The sequence below is a fragment of the Drosophila mojavensis genome, unplaced genomic scaffold (assembly GCF_018153725.1).
Source record: "Drosophila mojavensis isolate 15081-1352.22 unplaced genomic scaffold, ASM1815372v1 contig_136, whole genome shotgun sequence".
Classification (NCBI taxonomy): domain Eukaryota; kingdom Metazoa; phylum Arthropoda; class Insecta; order Diptera; family Drosophilidae; genus Drosophila; species Drosophila mojavensis.
In genome coordinates this window covers 7,821,488-7,841,707 of record NW_025318667.1, presented here as the reverse complement: position 1 = coordinate 7,841,707, position 20,220 = coordinate 7,821,488, and the positions used below count along the sequence as shown (strand labels likewise).

Genomic DNA, 20,220 nt, shown 5'->3' with positions numbered 1-20,220 from the left:
GGGGCGTTTAGGTACTGCACCTTAAAGATATGTAAGCCGCAGTAGAAGTAGAGGAGGATACTCGGACTCAAATATCTACTGGAACTTTAACTAGTGCTACTTACTCCATCTCTCGCCTAGTTAGGTATTCTATGCTCGTTATCGTTCCTGACTTTTATACATACATATTCAATTAATCTCTGCTTTAATTAAGTTGCATAGAATATAGCAGAACGCTTTAATTCATAAACAACTAAGAAAACTTAAGTCGGATCTACCAGACTAGAAAATTGTACAAATATATTCTGCTAAAAGCGGAACTAGCTCTCAATCGTGGCCGGAACTGCTCCTCCATCACATAGCCCGGTTATGCTATTAACAGCATTATGTTAATAACATAGCTACTGGCTCTCTGTACTCAGCACTCCGCTAAGTATATACATCTATTTTTTGGCACTTTTTACCCTGCTGAAAAGGCGGTCTTTTTTCCTGAATAAAGAAAAGCAGCCTTAAAGCTAAAACTGAACATCAACTGTGTTTTTGCATCATCTTCACTACAACATTCCCTGCCCATAAGGTCTGCTACGCCTTCTTATGTTAATGTTAATTTGCATACATCTAGACAAGATCAAGCTACTGCTGCATAAAGGACTTTAAGTGCTTGATAAATGTCCAGATATATACATAAGTATATCTTCTTGTAAATAAAGCTTCGATTTTGTGGTATTGTCACAATTGCGTGGCATACCATACCTACATATGTATGTATGTATGTACATAGCTCTTCGCCTCAGCTTATGCATAAATACATATCGGCTAACTGGGATTATTCGATTAACGAACGTCTCGAGTGTCGTCTCATGTGCTTTGTAGCTCGTCTGGCAGCACCGTCAGTCAGTGCTATGTAACAGCTAAATCAAACAAATTATACAACACTGATGTCATAGATGACTTGCAGTTTAACTTGAAATTCAATCGCAGGAGGCATTGAGCAGAACATCTCTAGTTTGCTAGCTGGCCGGCAATAGTTCTCAGTCTGTTTGATTCACATTCTAAAGCAAATCGATGCACATCAATAATAAGTTTTGTTTATTTAGTAATTGATTCAGAAAGAAAGCTGTCTGTACGAGAGAACTAGAGATAGAGCGATAGAACGATGGCCAGCATCACATTCAAGGGTCGTCCCACCGTCGTATTGCGCACCTATCAGGTGGTCCGCATCGGCAACAATGCACAGGACAAGAGCTTGGACTTTTGCCTCGAGGACAAGGTAACAATTTGAATAAGCGTATTTGCCTAAGCCCATCTACATACATAAGCACTGCGACTCTCTGCTCCACAGTCTGTGGCTAAGCTGCACGCGACTCTGACACGAAGCGAGCGTGGCCTGTTCCTGGTCAACGAGAGCAGTTACGGGACAGTCAGCATGAATGGACAGCGCTTTAGCGGCCCCATTTTGATAACCTTCCGTGACGCTATCAATGGCATTGTCTATTTGCGCTTTGGCCGCGTCGAGGCCTTCCTACGCGTCTCCGGCAGCCTGGGAAGCTAAGTATTGGGATCGTCCCCAAGCTTGAATTTGGACGAACACTTGCAGGCTCACTGTTCTACAAGTTTAAATTTATGTTTCACTGCGTCGTAAATGTATGTTTCACGAATTATATACACACATATCATCGTTCGCCTCCTTGCATTTTAATGACGACCTGAGCTATTCGATATTTACATACATATGTATATACACTTAAGGTCTCTTACGGACTTATAACAGACTTATATCATAGGCGAAAATTAAACATCATGCAAATGTATCGTTCCTTTCAATTGTTTACATACATATATACATACATATACATACATATATTCATATATCAATCTTAAATAAACCTGAGCAAATTATCGTAATCCATATTATGAACATTTTATTATATTAGCAAATCTTAAGTCAATCTAGCTCTTTAATGAAAAGTTATTCAGATTCTAGAAGAAATTACTTCGTATAAATCTTCAAGTCATCATTGGACTATGAATCAGCAGTCATCAAAGATCAATCACAAATCATGAGCATCTATCATGAATCAACAATCAACAATAATCACTTATTAATCATCGATCTACTCCCCAGGATACACCTGGGTACAATTCTCAGAAATCCAATATACCCTTCAACAGGCAATCAGGAACTATCCAAAACTCAATTGGAAACATGCTGGCAGCACTCGAATGTTGCTTATAGCTGCGGAAAACGTGGCTCAAGCCACGGGACATGAGCAGGGAGTGCTAAAAACAAAGCAAAAAGAAGAAGAGGAAGAAGAGAAATGGAAACAAGTTGGCAGCTTCATCAAGTGGCTAGCGGAGGCTGTTAGCCAATGCAATGCTATGGCATGGCATGTGCCTGTGGACATTTTCGCACTCGCATAACTTTGACAGCATTTTTGCAGCATTACAATTAACTGCCTAGTCGAGGGGCGGCGTGTGGGCGTGGCAGCAGCAGCTGCTGCTAGTGAACTGCATTGCTTGGACAAAGTCGGAGTCTTGCTGGGATTTTGAGCCGCAGCGCCTACAAGCGGGCGTGGCACACATAGTGTGCTTGTGTATGTATGTGTGTATGTGTGTGCGTGTATATGTGTATGTGTGTGTGTGTGTAAAATTTGTTCCATTTTACGCTTTCTACACAAAAACAATAAATCGCTCACAGCGTCACGTCAACTTTCCTAATGCAACGGACAAGGGCGCGGATCAAGAGGATGGAAAACAGTGAGCCGAAGGGGCGAGTCACAGAGAAAGAGAGAAAGAGGGAGAGAGCGAGAGTGGAGGAGAGAAAGAATACGAGGCAATGGGGAGCAAAGCTCACGGATGCAGTCGGATGCAGCAATTGAGGCTGAAGCCATTTTAACTGCCACTTGAATGCTAAAAACAATGAGCACAGCAACTAAATGTATACATATACACACACACGCACTCACCCACACACCCACACACATGAAAACAGAAACTGTAAATTGTAATTTAAAAACTTTTAGTGGCTGCCCTTGCAATAAATGCGCCACGTAAATCAGTCCATGATGTGCATGATAAAAGGTAAGAGCCTTAGGTTACAGGCTTTGCCCGTAAACACACACAAACACACACACAGACGCACACAACTGCATTCTTCCCACACTCACACACATACATCACCTACTGCCCTTCTGGTTGCCATGCTACCAAACAAATTGGTGTTGACTATCTGCGCCACAAATATTTTGTTTTCTAATTGCCAAAGCCAGGCCAGAGCCACTTTCCCACTCTTTCTCTCTATCTGTCTCTGTCTCACTCACTCTTGTTATCTCTCACTCGCTCAAACAAAAGGCATGTTATATAAATGCTGTGTGCTTTATGCACAAGCTGGCATTCGGCAGCATATTTGGGTCATCTCTATAAACTCAAGTGTGGCTTATTATGGGAATTCCGACGATCGACCCTGAGTTGCCTTTGCAGTGCTTTTCATCAAAAAATGTTGAAGAGACTCGTAATTGTTATTAAAAATATTGTGAGATATTAAACTCGTTGTCGAAGGTTGAGCTGGAGGGACGGACGAACAGCTAGACAGATGGATGGAAAAATGGACGTATGAACGGGGACACAGACGGAAGGCTAAACTGAGGCATAAACGGGAGAATGGATATATGGACGGATGAATGATTAGACAGAGGAAAGGATAAGCTAACGGATAGACAGATGGAAGGATAGACTAACGGACAAACGGGAAATTGGAAAGATAGACGGTTGAGCAGAGAGACAGACGGAAGAATATACGGAAGACTGGATAGATGATGGAAGGAAGAATGGAAAGACAGACGGTCAACCGGATGAATAGATCACGGACGAATAGCTAGATCAACTCATCAAGTTGTTCTGATCAAGAATATTTATAATTTCTACTTAAACCCTAAATCTCCATTTTCAAAATGAATGCATTATATTTCATATATCTAATCCAATAGTTAAATAGTTCTACTAACTTTCCTTAGAGTCCTTTTTCTGCTCAACCAATACACTGTACTTCGTTCAGATATATGCTTCAAGCGTTTAAGCTGCGCTTAATGTCTTTTCCGCTGAAAAAAAAAAAAAACATGACACAAATCAACAAATTCTTTTTTTTTCTGCTTGCGCCATGTCACAGACTTTTTTTTTAGCCTAGACTGGGTAGCAGATGTCGTTGTTGTTGTTGTTACTACACCTTTGGCAACACACATACACCCACACACACATACACATAGGGAGAGAAATGAATATACGTATGTTAAGCAAAAGTGAAGAAACGTGATTGAAATTTTATCTTTGGTAAAAAATCGAAGAAATATGTATGTGAATTGGGCTTTGGCTGCCGCAGCTGCCCCATCTAACACACACACACATATGCTAGGGTGTGTGTGTGTGTTTGACTTTTAAATTCCTCAACGTTGGCGTTAACCGTCGCCGTGGCTCTGTGTTATTTGCATTGAAATGTTGAGTAATTGGAAAACCAATCTGAAGCATCTGCACTTCATGTTTTGCATACCTGACTGACAGACGCCAAACGACGCGACGCTTCACATTCGCTTTTCCCTTCTCTCTTTTCCCTCTCCCTCTCCTCTCTCTCTCTCATGCGCTCCTCTCTCTCTCTTCTTTTTTATACTCGTATGTTTTTTAGCTGAAAATCAAGAACAAATACAACACACACACACATGGACACACCCACACACACACAAACACCCTGTACATACCACACATCATACACAGGCACCGCGACAGGTTGATTTTGCTTCTGGCATGGCAGTTGTTAAAAATAAATTGTTTTTAAATAGCTCTCACAACGGTGCAAGCGCTCCCGGGGCTCAAAGTTCTATGTGTGTGTGTGTGTGTGTGTGTGTGTGTGTGTGAGCTTACCCTTCTCTCTCTCTTCATGCCGCTAGTCGAACAGTATAAAAAAGATGCCGTTGCACTTGAGTTGAGCAGGCTCGCCTCTAAAATATCCCTCACCTCTTATACAGCTATTATTATATTAAATTCTAATCAGAATTCACTCAATGCGGGAATTCCAATTTCCCCAACTGCCTAAATATCGTCGGAAATTCTGTTATCTATTAGGCTTTGCTGCCCTTCGCCTACCTGGACATGGTACTCCCATAAGTTCTGGCTGGCATTTGCTCTACTCTCTCACTCTCTCTCTCTCTGTCTCTCCCTCCCTCTCTCTGCTGCTACTACCCTTTAAGCTTGCTTAACCAATTTACAGGGTATATTGGCAACAACGAGAACAACAGCCAAACGCCTGGCAAACGCCGACAAAAGCTAACAATGAGCGTTGGCTCTTCCGTTGGCGCTTCCTGGTTCCTGAACTTATTTGTTTTCAATTTTATTATGTTTTTTCTTCAATTCTTCTCCTCTTTTTCACTTATTTCCCTCTTTAGTCTATGTTTTTGTTTCGTTCGCTCGACAGGTTTGCAGCGTGAAGCTCGTGTTTTTATTACCATTTTGTAGAAATTACTTCGAATAATTTTGCATTCGTTCACAAGTGTCTTACTGCGGACGGGCTTAGCCCCAATCCCTATCGAGGTGTCACAGCTTGCCACGCAAATTGTCTCAATATGCTCCAGCTATTGGCAATAGAAGTTAACTTTATGCTGCGCTACGAGTTAGCGTATTGTTCGGATGGATAATGGATTCCAGAGCAGTTAACATAATAAAAAAAGGTGGAATTTGGATGGACGCTTAATTGCTAATCATGCGTCTAATATCATGAGAGTTAAGAAGTTAACTCTAACGATTTAATTTAATCAATTTAAGTTTAAATAAATTCGATTTGATAAACTCTAATGAGTTTTGCTCAGTTTGTTTTGTAAATCGTATATTGTCATCGTATATCATACATATATAAATATTGTATATCTTGTATTAAATATCAGAGATAGTATGTAGCAGTAGCTTATAGTACATCTTGTATAATGTATCGTACATCGTAGACCGTAGATCGTATATTATGTTTTGTAGACCGTATATCATATATTCTATATCGTATATGAAAGCAGTAGCGTACATTAGATATAGCATATCTCAGGAATATACTATTAGATACAGTATAACGTATATCATATATCAAATATTGTACATATATTATCTATATCTATTGTCACGGTTACGATATCTACTGTATACTGTATATCGTAGACCGTATATCGTATATTGCGTATGGTGGACCGCATATCATATATTCTATATCGTATATGTTGGAAGTATATTTTATATCGTACATCGGATATCAATACCTTACATTGGATATCGTATATCAGAAAATCCTACATCGTATATCAATGATAGTATATCGTATAGTAAACATTGCCTATTGTCAAGGTTATACTAGAATATTACGTTTACTAACAACCAACTAAATATTAAAGCAACGTCTTTTTACTGCACTTCCATTTTATTTATACTCGAATTTCGTTAATTTTTTCAGGCTAAACATGTATGAATTTATAAATATTTGTGTGTTGCAGGAAACTCTACCGTGAGAATGTGGCTCAGAATGAACATGACCATGAACACGTTCTGTGAGTGCGTGAACATAAACTCTATCGGTTAGTATTACGACTTCTCTGTTTCGCACTGGATCGCGTATTCCCATTTACGCCACATGTGCAATGACCTTTTTGGGGAGTTTTGGGTCTCGATTTTGGAGTAGCTGGGCAATCGTTCGGCTTGGAACGCACCGGCTGAGGCGTTGGTGGCTCACAGTTTTCTGGCCTCGAATTGATAAGCTCGTCGAACGGCGCATAGTTATCCATTGAATCAAAGCCGTGGTATGAACCAGTTGTATCCTGCGTCTTATTGGTGGATTGAAGAGACGGCCCAAAGCTGGGCTCAGTGATGTCCGAGATCGCAGTGCTGTTCTTACGATTCGATTCACGAGGAGATTGACTGATGGGTGTACTCTCGAACTCCGGCATCGATATGTCATTTATGGATTGAATGCTCTTCTTACCCGCATTCGAATCCCGCTTTTTGCTGTCCTGGGCACCTGCAACCCCTTGCCCAGAAGTCGAAGACTTCTTAGCCTCTACATCTACCGTACTTGGGCATGGACAATCGGTTGGCGATTGTTCATCTTGATTGTTCCGCTGGCCGGTTAGAGCACTACCCTCACCTCTCTTCATACTACGCGATGAATTCGTAGCTCTTGGATCGCTTTTGTCAAGCTGTCTCCGCTCCGAGGCATTACCCTCCTCAGCGCATACATCGCTGCAAAACATTTCACATGGCTCACTCACATCCATGATATTTGACTCCACATTCGAATAATGCGAATTCATTCCCGATGGTGCGCTCACATCCGCCAAATGTTGACTGGCTTCCCTTAATCGCTCGGATACAATTTTACCAAATTTCGAGCTATTGGTCAGTATTGATGGCTCTGTAATATTCTCGATGTTCTCGCAGTTCAAAGTGCAGGTGGTGACTCGGGTGGTTTGCTTGGACTGTGAACGGCTTATGCTATTCGCATAGGATGGTGCGCTGACATCATGTAGCATTTCGCTTGGATAAGATTCTTCGGTAGTTAATTTCGAGCACAATGTCGAAAATTGTGATTCCATTCCGGATGGTGCGCTCACATCCGCAAGACATTGGCTTTGCTCCGTAGCCATTTGACCATACATCGTGCTATTGGCCAACATCGATGGCTCTGTAATATTTTCGATGCCTTCACAGTCCAAATTGCAGTTGGTGTATCGGCTGCTCTGTTTGGACTGAGAACGACTTTTGCTACCTGGATATTCGGTTGGGTAGGGCTGACCACTCGAGTCCAGTTGGCCATAACAGCAGTCTACCCGACTACTGACCATTGAGGGGGCAGATATGTCGCCGATATTTTGTTGACTGATGCACGGAAAACTACGAACTTGTCGTGCCGCCGTGCCGCTGTATACAGAATTGCTCGAATTAGCCGTCGGTATCTGATATATACTTTTCATGGCCTGACTGTTGAAGCCAAAGCTGGGAGCACTCTCGTCCTCCAGAGCATCGCATTCATACGACGGCTCAGAGCGAGGCTTGCGCAAATTGGCTGATGATTCAAAGACCGGTGCGCTAATGTTCCACAGCTCCTGTGTGTTGCCACTGCGACCAAAGGAGGGCGGTGTCACATTGCTCAGACACTCGCTAGTCATTGGCAAGTCTCGCCGACTCGAAGTACTGACAGTGGAAATGTTGCCAAACGATGGCATTGTTACATTTTGAAGGCATTCACTTTGTACTCGGCAGGAGTTATTCATAATCGGCGATTGTTGAACTCTGGAATTAGGGCCCTGCGATTGACTTCGTCCCATACTCTTGGAAGTCATGGTCGCAAATCCACTGCTGTTGTAAGAAGGTGCCGATATGTCACAGATTTGTTGGGACTGCATTGTCGGGCAACGAGCGCATGAGACACCCGATACACCAAAGGAGGGCATACTAACGTCCTCCAAACATTCCCTAGTGCCTGGGCTACCGCGCATCGAACGCTGTTGTCGGCTCAGTGTTCGTGCTCTCGAGACGCCCGATACATCCGCGAATGAAGGCATGCTCATGTCCTGCAGTCGACATTGATCTGAGCGATTCTGGATAGATCTTTGCGTGACTTGCGGTGACATAGTCCTAGTGAACGACGGTGCGCTCACATCGTTCAAGCACTCTGACGGCATGGTCTGCTGTCGTTGCGATGAGCCCGATACGTCCGCAAACGACGGCATGCTTACGTCGTATAAGCACTCATTGGTCATTGTATTTCCACGTCCACTGCTTGCGTATGATACAGGTGAGATGTCACAGATATTTTGGGACGGCATCGAACACTGTTGTTGCTGCTGGTTGAGGGTACGCTGCCTAGACGCACCCGATATTCCTCCAAATGATGGCATACTGACATCCATTATATAGCCATTACTCATGTCTCCTGTGCCCGATTTGCAGGCATTCGAAAGTGCCATTTGCTGACGCTGTGAACTTCCGCGGGAAATGCTCTGCGCAAAGGAGGGTGCACTGACATCGTTCAAGCATTCGGAAGCACAAGTGTTTGGCCTTGAACACTCCAAGGAAGCACCGTATGACGGCATTGATATATCATTCAAACATTCATTTGTCAGTCCTCCCGTTCCGCAGCTTTCCAGTGATGGGGCAGAGATATCACAGATTTTTTGAGAGGTCATCGTTTGTTGTCTTCGCTTTGGAGTTTGCCCTCTTGCAGCTATACATTCAGCCGTACTATTCATTGGTCCACGATTACGAGATGCCGGTGTTGAGCTCTTACAAACAGTCTTCGTTGTTATCGATCGCTTTTGACGTATTGGAGTTTTCGCTCTTGAGGATCCCGATACATCGCCACAGGTAGGCATGCTAATTTCATCTATGATCTCAGAAGTTGTCGTTGTCGTTTGACATTTTTCCCCGCTATCATTTTGCCTTGACCTTTGCCGACGTTGCGGTGACCGGCTGCGCAGCGTGCTGTGTGCAAACGACGGTGCACTAACATTGTCCAAACATTCCGCGATTGAAGTCCGTTGTCTTCTGGATGATGTCGATACCGCTACACCTGATGGCATTGTCACATTTTCCAAGCATTCACTATTCGATGCACGACGTCCACTGCTATTAAAAGATGGAGCTGATATATCACAGATATTCTGAGATGCCATCGACTGCTGCTGGCGTCCGCTACTAGCAAAGGACGGTGCCGATACATCACAGATATTCTGAGAAGGCATCGATTGCTGTTGCTGCCGCGTTGGAGTCCTGGGTCTTGAAGCTCCAGACACTCCACCAAAGGATGGCATACTCATATCCTCCAAAAACTGACTATAAGAGACTTCTTGACCACAGCATTCGCTATTCATTGTCCCGCGCCCACTGCTAGCAAAGGACGGTGCCGATACATCACAGATATTTTGAGAAGGCATCGACTGCTGCTGGCATCCACTGCTGGCAAAGGACGGTGCCGATACATCGCAGATATTTTGAGAAGGCGTCGATTGCTGCTGACGTCCACTGCTAGCAAAGGACGGTGCCGATACATCACAGATATTTTGAGAAGGCATCGACTGCTGCTGGCATCCACTGCTGGCAAAGGACGGTGCCGATACATCACAGATATTTTGAGAAGGCATCGACTGCTGCTGGCATCCACTGCTAGCAAAAGACGGTGCCGATACATCACAAATATTCTGAGAAGGCATCGACTGCTGCTGGCATCCACTGCTGGCAAAGGACGGTGCCGATACATCACAGATATTCTGAGAAGGCATCGATTGCTGCTGTCGTCCACTGCTAGCAAAAGACGGTGCCGATACATCACAAATATTCTGAGAAGGCATCGACTGCTGCTGGCATCCACTGCTAGCAAAGGACGGTGCCGATACATCACAAATATTTTGCGATGGCATCGATTGCTGTTGGCGGCCACTGCTAGCAAAGGACGGTGCCGATACATCGCAGATATTTTGAGAAGGCATCGATTGCTGCTGACGTCCACTGCTAGCAAAGGACGGTGCCGATACATCACAGATATTCTGAGAAGGCATCGATTGCTGTTGGCGTCCACTGCTGGCAAAAGACGGTGCCGATACATCACAGATATTTTGAGAAGCCATTGATTGCTGTTGCTGTCGTGTTGGAGTCCTGGGCCTTGAAACTCCTGATACTCCACCGAAAGAGGGCATACTCTCTTCTTCCAAACACGGACTATAACAGACCTCTTTACCCGAGTATTCGTTACTGATTGTTCCGCGTCCACTGCCAGCAAAGGATGGTGCAGATATATCACAGATATTTTGAGATGTCATCGATTGCTGTTGCTGCCGTGTTGGAGTTCTGGGCCTTGAAGCTCCAGACACTCCACCAAACGACGGCATACTCATTTCCTCTAAAAACTGGCTATAAGACACCTCTCTACCGCTGTTTCCATAGGAGGGCTGGGTGACGTCATCTAAGCATTCATTAGTCATTTGTCCCACTCGGCTACTTTCATATATTGGGCCTGAGATATTACACATATTCTGGGCTGCCATCGAACGCTGTTGACGCGACGGTGTTCTACCTCTCGATGCACCGGATACCCCGCCAAAGGAAGGCATGCTGATATCTGTCAAACACTCACTGGGCATCGGTCCTCGTGTAGAGTTTCCAAAGGACGGCATAGTTACTTGATCTAAATATTCTTGTTGATCGTTTTGAAAGCACGGCTCCATTGAGCAGCACGTCGATTGCGCGGGCATCGAATACTGTTGACGTGTCGGTGTTCGCCCTTGGGACGCATACGATACTCCACCAAATGTCGGCATACTAATATCTTCAATGAACTGATTATTTGTGGTGCATTCAAACGATGGCATCGTGACTTCCTCCAAACATTCATTTGTCATTTGTGATCGTCCACTGTAGCCATACATTGGCATTGATATGTTCTCCAAGCATTCACCAGAATTTGGACCCTGTCCGTACGATACGTACGATGGGGCTGATGTGTCACAAATATTCTGCGATTTCATCGAACGCTGCTGCATTGATCTAGCTGTAGCACATGATGACCCCTCGAAGGAGGGCATACTGATGTCGTCCAGAACTGTTGAGTTCAAATTACTCTGTGCTAGCATCGATCTTGGTTGGCTGCGATACACTCTACTGCGAGCAGGACTAGATCCAAACGACGGAGCACTGACGTCGTTTAAGCACTCACTGGTCATATAGCCTGATTGCCTATTCGGTACTCTGGACACGTTGCCAAATGAAGGCATTGATATGTCTTCCAAGCGATCTTGCGACATCTGGGTAACTTGTCGTCGCGATGCACCAGAAGATCCCATACAGCTTGGCATCGAGACACTGTTCAAGCATTCATTGGTATATTGCGTTGGCTGCCGGATCGAGTCACCATTCGCACCACAAATGCCACTCGGCATGGATACGTCTGCCAGATTGCTGTCAGCGAAGGAGGGCGCACTGATATTTTCGAGGCAAGCACTTTGATCCATCGACCTCTGAGCTATACGAGTGCTCATCGCTGGGTGGCTATTGTCATAGAATGGGGGCATTGAGATGTTTGCTAAATCCTCGCTCTGATCTGGCATATTGCAAAATTGAAGATGTCGTCCGGCTGTAGGACCCTGTCCTGGACAGCACACAGGGGTGTTATCCAAATTAGCCCCTTGATCATTGGATACCGTGCTCGTCTCCTCAACACGACTTGTCACCTTTCCGGATTGATCCCGTTGCGTCGTAATTGTGCGAACCGTGGTAGTTAAGATATTATTATTCTGTGTGCCAAAGGATTTTAACTTTTATTTAAAGTGAATGTCAACTAGTAAATTGCGAAAGTCTCTAGTCGGCACTGACCGACTAGAAGATACCCGCCAAGAGCTGATCTTTCAAAGTTCAAATGCTAGTTCACACATCACGGACAGCCAGACGGACGGACATGACAGATTTGTGAATTGTGAGCACCTTTTCTCTCTCTATCTCTCTCTCTCTCTCTCTCTCTCCCTCCCTCTCTCTGTCTCACTATCTCTCTCTGCCGGTTACAATCATTGACAAAAAGTCAATGTACCCTTAGCTTTGGGGGTAACTTTTGTACTGCTGTTACCTTTTCTGTGCTGCATTTGTCGAACTTTTGATCGGGCATTGAATATTGATCTGGATCTCGGCAATTCCCTGCTGGCAATAGATCATAGTCGCAAGCGCTCAGCTGGCTAAAATCATGCACAACCCTCTGCTGTACGCTACCCGAACAGTTATTGCTATCTTTTTCACTCACACTCGAGTCTGCCGTGGTGCACAATTGTGGCGGTGTTACATTATCCAGGTATTCTCCACACGAACCAGACATTGGCGATGGCATACTCATTTCGAACTGCGGCGCCGAGACATCAGCCAAACATTCGTCCGTTAAATTGTTCACAATCGAAGTTTCAGTTGGACGATACATGGGTCTACGCGGTTGGGCCATCCGCATCGCATTCATTGCCTCAGCGTCAGTTTGATCTAAAAATCGTTTGGAATGGTCAGTTTGGCTCGAAATACTCTAAGCAGCTCTACGGACATGTCATGTTGCGAAACATGCGGGGATTACGCCATTCCTCGTTGCCGGTCAAACCAAACTCCCGGGGATCATATTTACGCGGTTGTCCGCAGTATCCGGGATAGAAATGCTCTGGCGTATTCACTAAATCATTTTGTGGCGACTGTCCGCTGGGCGTTTTACAGTGCGGATTTGACATGGTAGCATGCGATGCTTCCAAAGAATTTTGCTATTGAGTTTTAGCCTGAAAAAAAAAAAAAATTACGAATTCTTTGCCAGTCGAAATTTGTGCTGAATTGAAGTGTTTGGAAGTACTCGAAGTGAGCAGAGAAGCCTACTACAATTTCCATACATTCCCTGTTACTTGCCTTGCTCTACCGCTCTTTGTAAGTCATGAGTCATATCAATCAGGCAATCAATCATAGTCAATTAGAGTTATAGCTACTCAATCAGAGTCACTCGGCTTAATACTTAGTCAGTGTATCGCTCAAAGTCAGTCGATCAGAGTCAGTAACTAAGTAAAATTCTGTCAGAGTCAGTTAAAGTCAATCAAACAGTCAATCAACTTGTCAATCCGAGTCAAGCAGACTTGCTCAGTGCAGTTGCACAGTCAGTAAGTAAATGAGAGTCAGTCCATTAACCCATTAGTCATATAAAATCGGTCAGTCGATCAGTCACGCTTAATCAGTCGAGTCAGACATTCAATCAGAGTCAATCAGAGCCAATTAGTTAGTTAAGGTCAATCAGTCTATTAGAGGTGGTCTAAGTTAATCAGCCAGAGTCAGTAAGTCAATCAGACTTATTCTTTCCAGATTCATTCAGTCAGGTATTCAGTCAATCATTCAGTCAGTCAATCTCTGAGAGCCAGTCACAGTCAATCTGCCAACTAATTAGCCCATCTACGCTTCATTCATTCAGAGTCAGTGGGATTCCATCAGTCAGCCACTGCCTCAGTCATTTATTCAGTCAGTCATGCATTTCCGTTGGCTACCACAAATCCAATTAATAGGTGAATAGTTTTTCATTTCTTTTCCTCAGGCACTTCATTTACAGTTTTCTTAAACTTGATTGGCTCTTAGATGCCTGACTAGCATCCAATTCTTGAGAGCTTGTCTGCCTCGTGTGTGCGTTTGCGTGTGTGTGTGTGTGTATGTGTTTAGTGGTCGGCTTGTGGGCTGGCAAGGCGTCACACGAAACCGCTTTCATTTCCGCTAAACACAATTGCATCATTAGCGATGCAATCTCCGTTACTTAACGTAACCGCAACATGCCGGAAATGAAATCCGAGGCAAGCTGGCGCGCCCAGCGCTAAGCTCGCTAAACTTTTCCAACGGTGAACGACTCGACAAGTGCGCCAAGCAAAGCGCAATGAAAAATAGCAAAAAAATACAACAACAACAACAACAACAGCAACGGCAACAAAATGAAAGAGAACCAAAGGAAAATAGTACGAAAAATAAAGGTGGCGCAACAAAAAGGAAATATGACGTCTCCGTGTGGCATAGTCAAAGAGCAACTCGACTCGAGTCCAGGAGCCACTCGCACAAGGCTAAAAAGGAAAACAACCGGAAAGCAAACGAAATGATGCTGCTGCGCACAAATAATCGAATAATGCCATAGCTGCCATCATATGCCCACGACCAGCCGTGTGGCGCAGGTGAAAGGCAGGTGTAGTCGCTGCCGGCCAACCCGGACGAGCAGCGCCCACGCAATGACAAAGGCGGCGACGGTTACGCGGTGTCGCTTCATTGGGCTTGATGCATATACTTGAGCAAATATTTGAGAAGGCACACGGACACGGACGAGGGCTGCTTAAGGAGTACAATAGAATATGAGAATAATATGATGTATCCATACTCATTCGACGTTTGCACTGGGGTATATTAGTTCATTCAACTATGTAACATTTATCAAATATATTTTACACATGCCTTCTTTACCTCAACATACACATAACTTCGAGCTACCTTCGCAACATTCACTTAATATGGTGTCAAATGAAATGTTTTCTCTTTAGCTGCGAAGGTGCAGGCAATCAGCTAGATATTTGCATATACACATGTGTGTGTGTGTGTGTGTGTGTGTATATGCACACCTTTCAAGCTGCAGATCTTCTGGCTAAACGGACCACGCCTCCGCTTCTAAAGCCCCTCTCTTCAAAATGGCCGGCGGTACGGAGCTGAATGGAGACGGAGCCATCAAGTTAGCTGAGTGTACCTCAGGTGACTGACATCATATTCATGCACACGTCTCCTCTGGGTCAGGCGGGCGAGTGAAGCGGGCCGGTTGCCAGAAAGGAGCTCACACAAAAGAGTTGCCAAGCCTCAAGGCCACAGACATTGGTAGGCGGAGCAGCAGAAGAATGATGCGAAGGAGTAGCAGCAGGAGGAGGAGGGCGCGTGGCAGGGCGACAAAGTTTGGTAAACGTTTAGCTTGCTTACTTTTCAATTTGAATATGCCTCGTTCGCTGGCCTCTCTCTGTTTGACTTCAGTGGATGGCCGGGCGGCTGGGCGGGCTTGGGTGGGGCTAATGGGGCATGACAGCCTAATGCAATGCAATAATACAAAGAGCTTTCTTTCGCTTAAGCTTCAAGGCGATTAGCAAACATGTTAAAAAAAAAAAATTATTTATTGCCACATCGAAGCCAGCGCACAGAAAAATTACAGCAGCTCTGTAATAATGATATCATGAACTTTATTATGACGTTAATTTTTATTTTTACTTAATAATAATTTAGTAAGATTAGAAAATTCAATGCATTTCATATTTATTCATATATATTTAAATTAGCCAAGAAATATAAAAATGAATTATATCACAAGTTTATTCATTGAGATATTTTTATATGCCATATACCATAATTATAATAATGTAATACATATCACATATACATAAGTACACAAAGTGACAAATATTCCATTTTATTTGTAATATATTTATAAGATATAAACAAGTAGAGATTCATATATATGTTTATATATGCATATTATTTATATAAAAACATATTCATTTCATATATTAAAGTGATGTTGCAGTTATTTTCTTTAAGTATTTAAAATTAATACCAAATTGTATTTTTTTTTTTTTTTTTTTTTTTAATGGTAAATTTGAGCGAGGAAATTTTGTATTAAATAAAGGTGAATCAAAACAAGTTCAAAAGAGGTATTAAATTTGGGACAAGACGCCATCTAGCGATAAGCTTTGTAAGATTGAGCTTTTTCGAAAACAGACTATTAGCAACAGCTGTTAGCGACAGCTGTGAACAACAGCGAGTCCTGTAAAGCAGCTTTTATTGAGAGCTGTTCTAAAACAGCAGAGAAAATGTTAACTTAACAGTTAATTAACAGCAAATGTTGCCAACAGCAGAAAGTTTATTTTTCAAAAAGAAATCAGTTTAAATAATACGAGTTAATTCTTGTAAGAATTTCCATTTAATTGAAATGCTATTAACATTGGCTACGTGTCTTAGCCATGGCAACAGTTGAGGCCACAACAAAAGGGGTTGCCCCGGGCAACGAGGCGGCCAAGTCAGCTGACGGCCTCAGTGGCTGGTAAACAAAACAATTGAAGTCGTGTGAAAATCAACATCCAAAATAGAGCTGAAACTATTAGAGAAATTCAAATCAGATCTGGAGGCCGAACCATGTGCTAAATGGGCCAGCTGCACTGCTTGCCACGCTGGTGCTGCTCCTGCTGCTGCTGCTGCTGCGAGAGGACGCCGCAGCTGCCGGCGACAGCGCGCTTCAAGCTGCTGCTGCTGGGAGTCGCGGGCAGCGGCAAAACGCAGCTGGGGCATCTGCTCAGCGGCGAGGAGCGCGACGCAAACGACATGGGCGCCACGAATGGGGTTCGCTGCTATCGAGTGATGCATCCGGAGGCGAGTCTGCTGCTGACTGAGGTGGGCGGCAGCGCGGATATGCAGCGCATCTGGCAGCATTACTTTGCCACCTGCCACGCGCTCGTCTATTGCTTCGATCTGAGCGCCAGCTACGAGCAGCTCTTGGCCAGCTTTGAGCTGCTGCGGCGCTGCCTGCAGCATGCCACGTTGCGTGGCAAGCCCGTGCTGCTTGTCGCCACGCGGCACAGCGATGCCGTGCAGCTGTACGATGTGGAGAATGCCTTCGATCTCGAGCAGCTGAGCCGCTCCTCTGGCTGCCCCCTGCACATCTGCCACATGGCCGGCGAGGAGCTGCAATTGGGCGTGGCCTGGCTGCGACGCCAGCTGCAGGAGCTGGCGCCAGCGCTAGATCAGCGCATCAAATATGATGTTAATATGCAGGTAGGGGCATACAATCTGTCTCTCTATATCTCCACTTTTCTCTCTCTCTCTCTCTTCCTCTCTTTTACTCATTTATCTTTCTCTCGCTGTAGCTAGCAGTCTCTTTATCGCTTTCGATTTTCGCCTACTTTTATTTAGGCATATTGCTCTCTTACTTACTCCCTCTGTCTGCCTCTCTCCCTCTCGTTCTTTCTCTCTCTCCCTCTCTCTGTCTGTCTTTTTTTTTTTCCTGCTGCCTCTACTTCAATCCCTGTTTTTTATATTCTTATATTCCTCTATCTTTCTCTTTGTCTCTTATTTTTTTTATCTCTCTCTCTTTCTCTCTCTCCCTCCCTTTCTTTTACTTTCGATCTGTCTATCTGTCTGTCCTTTCCTTGTGACGTAATGTCTTCCATTTTCTGATTCTCTCTCTCTCTCTCTCTCTCTCTCTGTCTTCCCCCCATGCTCCTCTTGCTCGCTCGTTCATTCGCTCTCTCACTCTTTAGACACCTAGTCTGTCTGTTTTCCTTCCGGCAATTTTCTAGCTTCAAGTGCTCTCTGCTCTTCTCTCATTTCGTTTCTTTTCTTACACTGGAATTTCCTCAACTCTCTCCTTCTCTCCTCGCATGACACATAGCTTTACTTCACTTTCTTTCTACTCCACCAACTCACTCTTTCAGCACTCTCCTGATCATTAACAATATAATCCACCCACTCACACTTCCTCTCTCTCTCTCTCTGTCTCTCTCTCTCCCTCTCTCATCTTTCCAACAGTCGTGGGAGCGACGCAACCGCGCTCTGCTCTCCAACGGTAAACTGACTCAGCCACATCGCCAACGCTTTCGACGTCGCCATAGAAAGGTAACGTTATACATACGATCGACTCTATTGCTCTCTCGCTCACACCGATTTCTCTTCTCTCCTTGCAGCTGTGGCCCATCCAATTGGCCGGTGACGTCACGCAGCAGCGTCCATCAACGGCGCCGGCAGCCATTTTTTCAGTGCGCCCCCCATGAGAACTGCCTTCGATTAAATGTTCAGCAATATGTGCCAAAGATCCATTTTTGTTGTTATCATAGGATTACAATTAGTATAATACTAAAGCAATAAGATCTGTTTTTTTTTTTTTTTTTTTAAATTAAATAAATAGTAAATGCCTGTAAGTGCTGCAATACTTGAAGTAAACTGAGCATATAGAAAATATACAATTTTAAAGGTGCTGCGGCATCAAATTGCTGCATTTGGCATCCAGCAGCACGAGCTGGTTAGCTGGTTAGCGGGCGGATGCTTGCAGATTTTCCCACCCGGCTAACTGCCAGACGATGATGTATTGCAGCGTAGCAATAAGTAAACCACAAGAACACCTCGCACACACACACACACATGCACAGGCATATTCAAACAATTACAAACACCAACAAAGATTGCAAGAGAGAGAGAGGGAGAGAGAGAGAGAGAGAGGCAGCGGAAGAGGAAGGGAGGTACGTAGAGCGCCGTTGACATTGATGATTGCGGCTCGTCGTCATCATCAGCGTCGACGGCGACGGCGACGGCGACGTCGGCGGCGGCATCGGCGGCGGCTTTATTGTTGTCGTTGGTGTCTGGAGACGCTCGAACGTGTGCTCATAATAATCCCGATATATAAGCCAGCAAAAAAACTCGCCGAGGCAAACACACACGCACACACACACACACACACACACACACATACAAATAGAACATGTGTCGCCGTGTGTTGTTACGAAAAGTGTAAAATAAGCATCAATCATCGCTTATTCGAGTTGTCATCAATCACACACACGCTGCACACACACACACGCACACACACATAGACAGGCAGTGCAAAAAGTACAACAACATGAAGCAACAAGCGCCGCTATCCTTGGTGGTTAGCTCTTGTCGAGCGTCTGCCCCCTCCCGTTCGCTCGCTCGCTTAGCGTTTACAAATTTGCTGCAGCCTTTAAATTTGCAACCCCTTTGCCTGGACACAGTCGCCGGCCGCCCCGTAGCACTACCCCTAGCCCTAGCTGTAGCCCTATATCTAATCAGCTTTGCGGCAGTTATTAAATCATCAGGTTGCACGATCGGGCGCCCATCCGCTGTCACATGTCTGTCAACAGTCAGCAAAGGACACTACAACAACAACAATAGCAACAACAAAAAATTGGTATAAATTTATATGCGAGGGTAGGCTGAGTTGTTTGTGATCTAGAGCAAAAGTATTTGCATATACATATACAAAGTCTTCTTATATTCTTACATATTTTTGTATAGTTTTTTTTTATTTTTACATTTTAAGTTTGAAAGAATTTTGTAAAGAATTCTGCGAGGGTGGTCTGAACAGTTTCTGTAATAAATTTTCTTCAAATTATAGCTTTTATATATTTATTTATATTATTTATTTATTACCAATAAAGTAATTTTTATATAAAGATTTTTTTTGATAGATAAAAAAAAAAAATATATATATATACATACATATATTTCACTTATACGAGGTCAGATTAATGAGTTTTCAAACTAACAAATGCTGCAAAAATATAGAGCATATTTATATTAATTTTTATGTGAAATGGATATGCATGAACAATCACATCTGCTTAGACGAGGGTAGTTTGAAAGATAAGCAAATATATACATATATACCTAAATATACAAGTCACATATACTACAGTACATTCAGTACTCATATTCATTTTTTTTTTTTTTTAAGCTGGAAATTTGTCGAGCAGACCTCGCATGTGCTTGCATATGTTTGCATGTATTGTGCGTAACCAAATATGCTCTGCCCTGGCCCTCTGCGTGCGTCAAGGCGGAAAATAAAGATTTAATCGGCATTTACGTATAATATTTTTAGGTTTTTATGATAATGCGCTCTTCTTCTTCCCTTTTTGCTTTTTTCTTTTTTTTGCAGAT

General features: G+C 43.8%; 3 protein-coding genes across 6 annotated transcripts; 2 read left to right on the top strand and 1 right to left on the bottom strand.

Annotated features, from left to right (window-relative positions):
- Nucleotides 1–906: 906 nt before the first annotated feature.
- On the top strand, nucleotides 907–1,660 carry LOC6584969. Of its 2 annotated transcripts, XM_002010559.4 has the most exons (3): nucleotides 907–1,013; nucleotides 1,077–1,249; nucleotides 1,322–1,660. In XM_002010559.4, the coding sequence occupies exons 2-3, from the start codon at nucleotides 1,136–1,138 to the stop codon at nucleotides 1,529–1,531; spliced, it is 324 nt and encodes a 107-aa protein (XP_002010595.1). In that variant the 5' UTR covers nucleotides 907–1,013; nucleotides 1,077–1,135; the 3' UTR covers nucleotides 1,532–1,660. The 2 variants fall into 2 exon arrangements, with proteins under 2 accessions (XP_002010595.1, XP_032588532.1); XM_032732641.2 differs by lacking the exon at nucleotides 907–1,013 and having other exon boundaries at nucleotides 1,020–1,249.
- A 4,745-nt stretch (nucleotides 1,661–6,405) lies between these two features.
- Nucleotides 6,406–13,354, bottom strand: LOC6584968 (mucin-5AC). 3 transcript variants are annotated; one of them, XM_044011117.1, is made up of 3 exons: nucleotides 13,067–13,354; nucleotides 12,782–13,008; nucleotides 6,406–12,305 (listed from the first exon to the last, which is right to left on the bottom strand). In XM_044011117.1, the coding sequence occupies exons 1-3, from the start codon at nucleotides 13,242–13,244 to the stop codon at nucleotides 6,573–6,575; spliced, it is 6,138 nt and encodes a 2,045-aa protein (XP_043867052.1). In that variant the 5' UTR covers nucleotides 13,245–13,354; the 3' UTR covers nucleotides 6,406–6,572. The 3 variants fall into 3 exon arrangements, with proteins under 3 accessions (XP_043867052.1, XP_043867053.1, XP_002010594.4); XM_044011118.1 differs by having other exon boundaries at nucleotides 6,406–12,284; XM_002010558.4 differs by lacking the exons at nucleotides 12,782–13,008; nucleotides 13,067–13,354 and adding an exon at nucleotides 12,611–12,752 and having other exon boundaries at nucleotides 6,406–12,284.
- A 3,061-nt stretch (nucleotides 13,355–16,415) lies between these two features.
- LOC6584965 (ADP-ribosylation factor-related protein 1) lies at nucleotides 16,416–18,467 on the top strand. The gene is made up of 3 exons (XM_002010557.3): nucleotides 16,416–17,325; nucleotides 18,079–18,165; nucleotides 18,234–18,467. The coding sequence occupies exons 1-3, from the start codon at nucleotides 16,699–16,701 to the stop codon at nucleotides 18,318–18,320; spliced, it is 801 nt and encodes a 266-aa protein (XP_002010593.1). The 5' UTR covers nucleotides 16,416–16,698; the 3' UTR covers nucleotides 18,321–18,467.
- The last annotated feature ends 1,753 nt before the right edge of the window (nucleotides 18,468–20,220 follow it).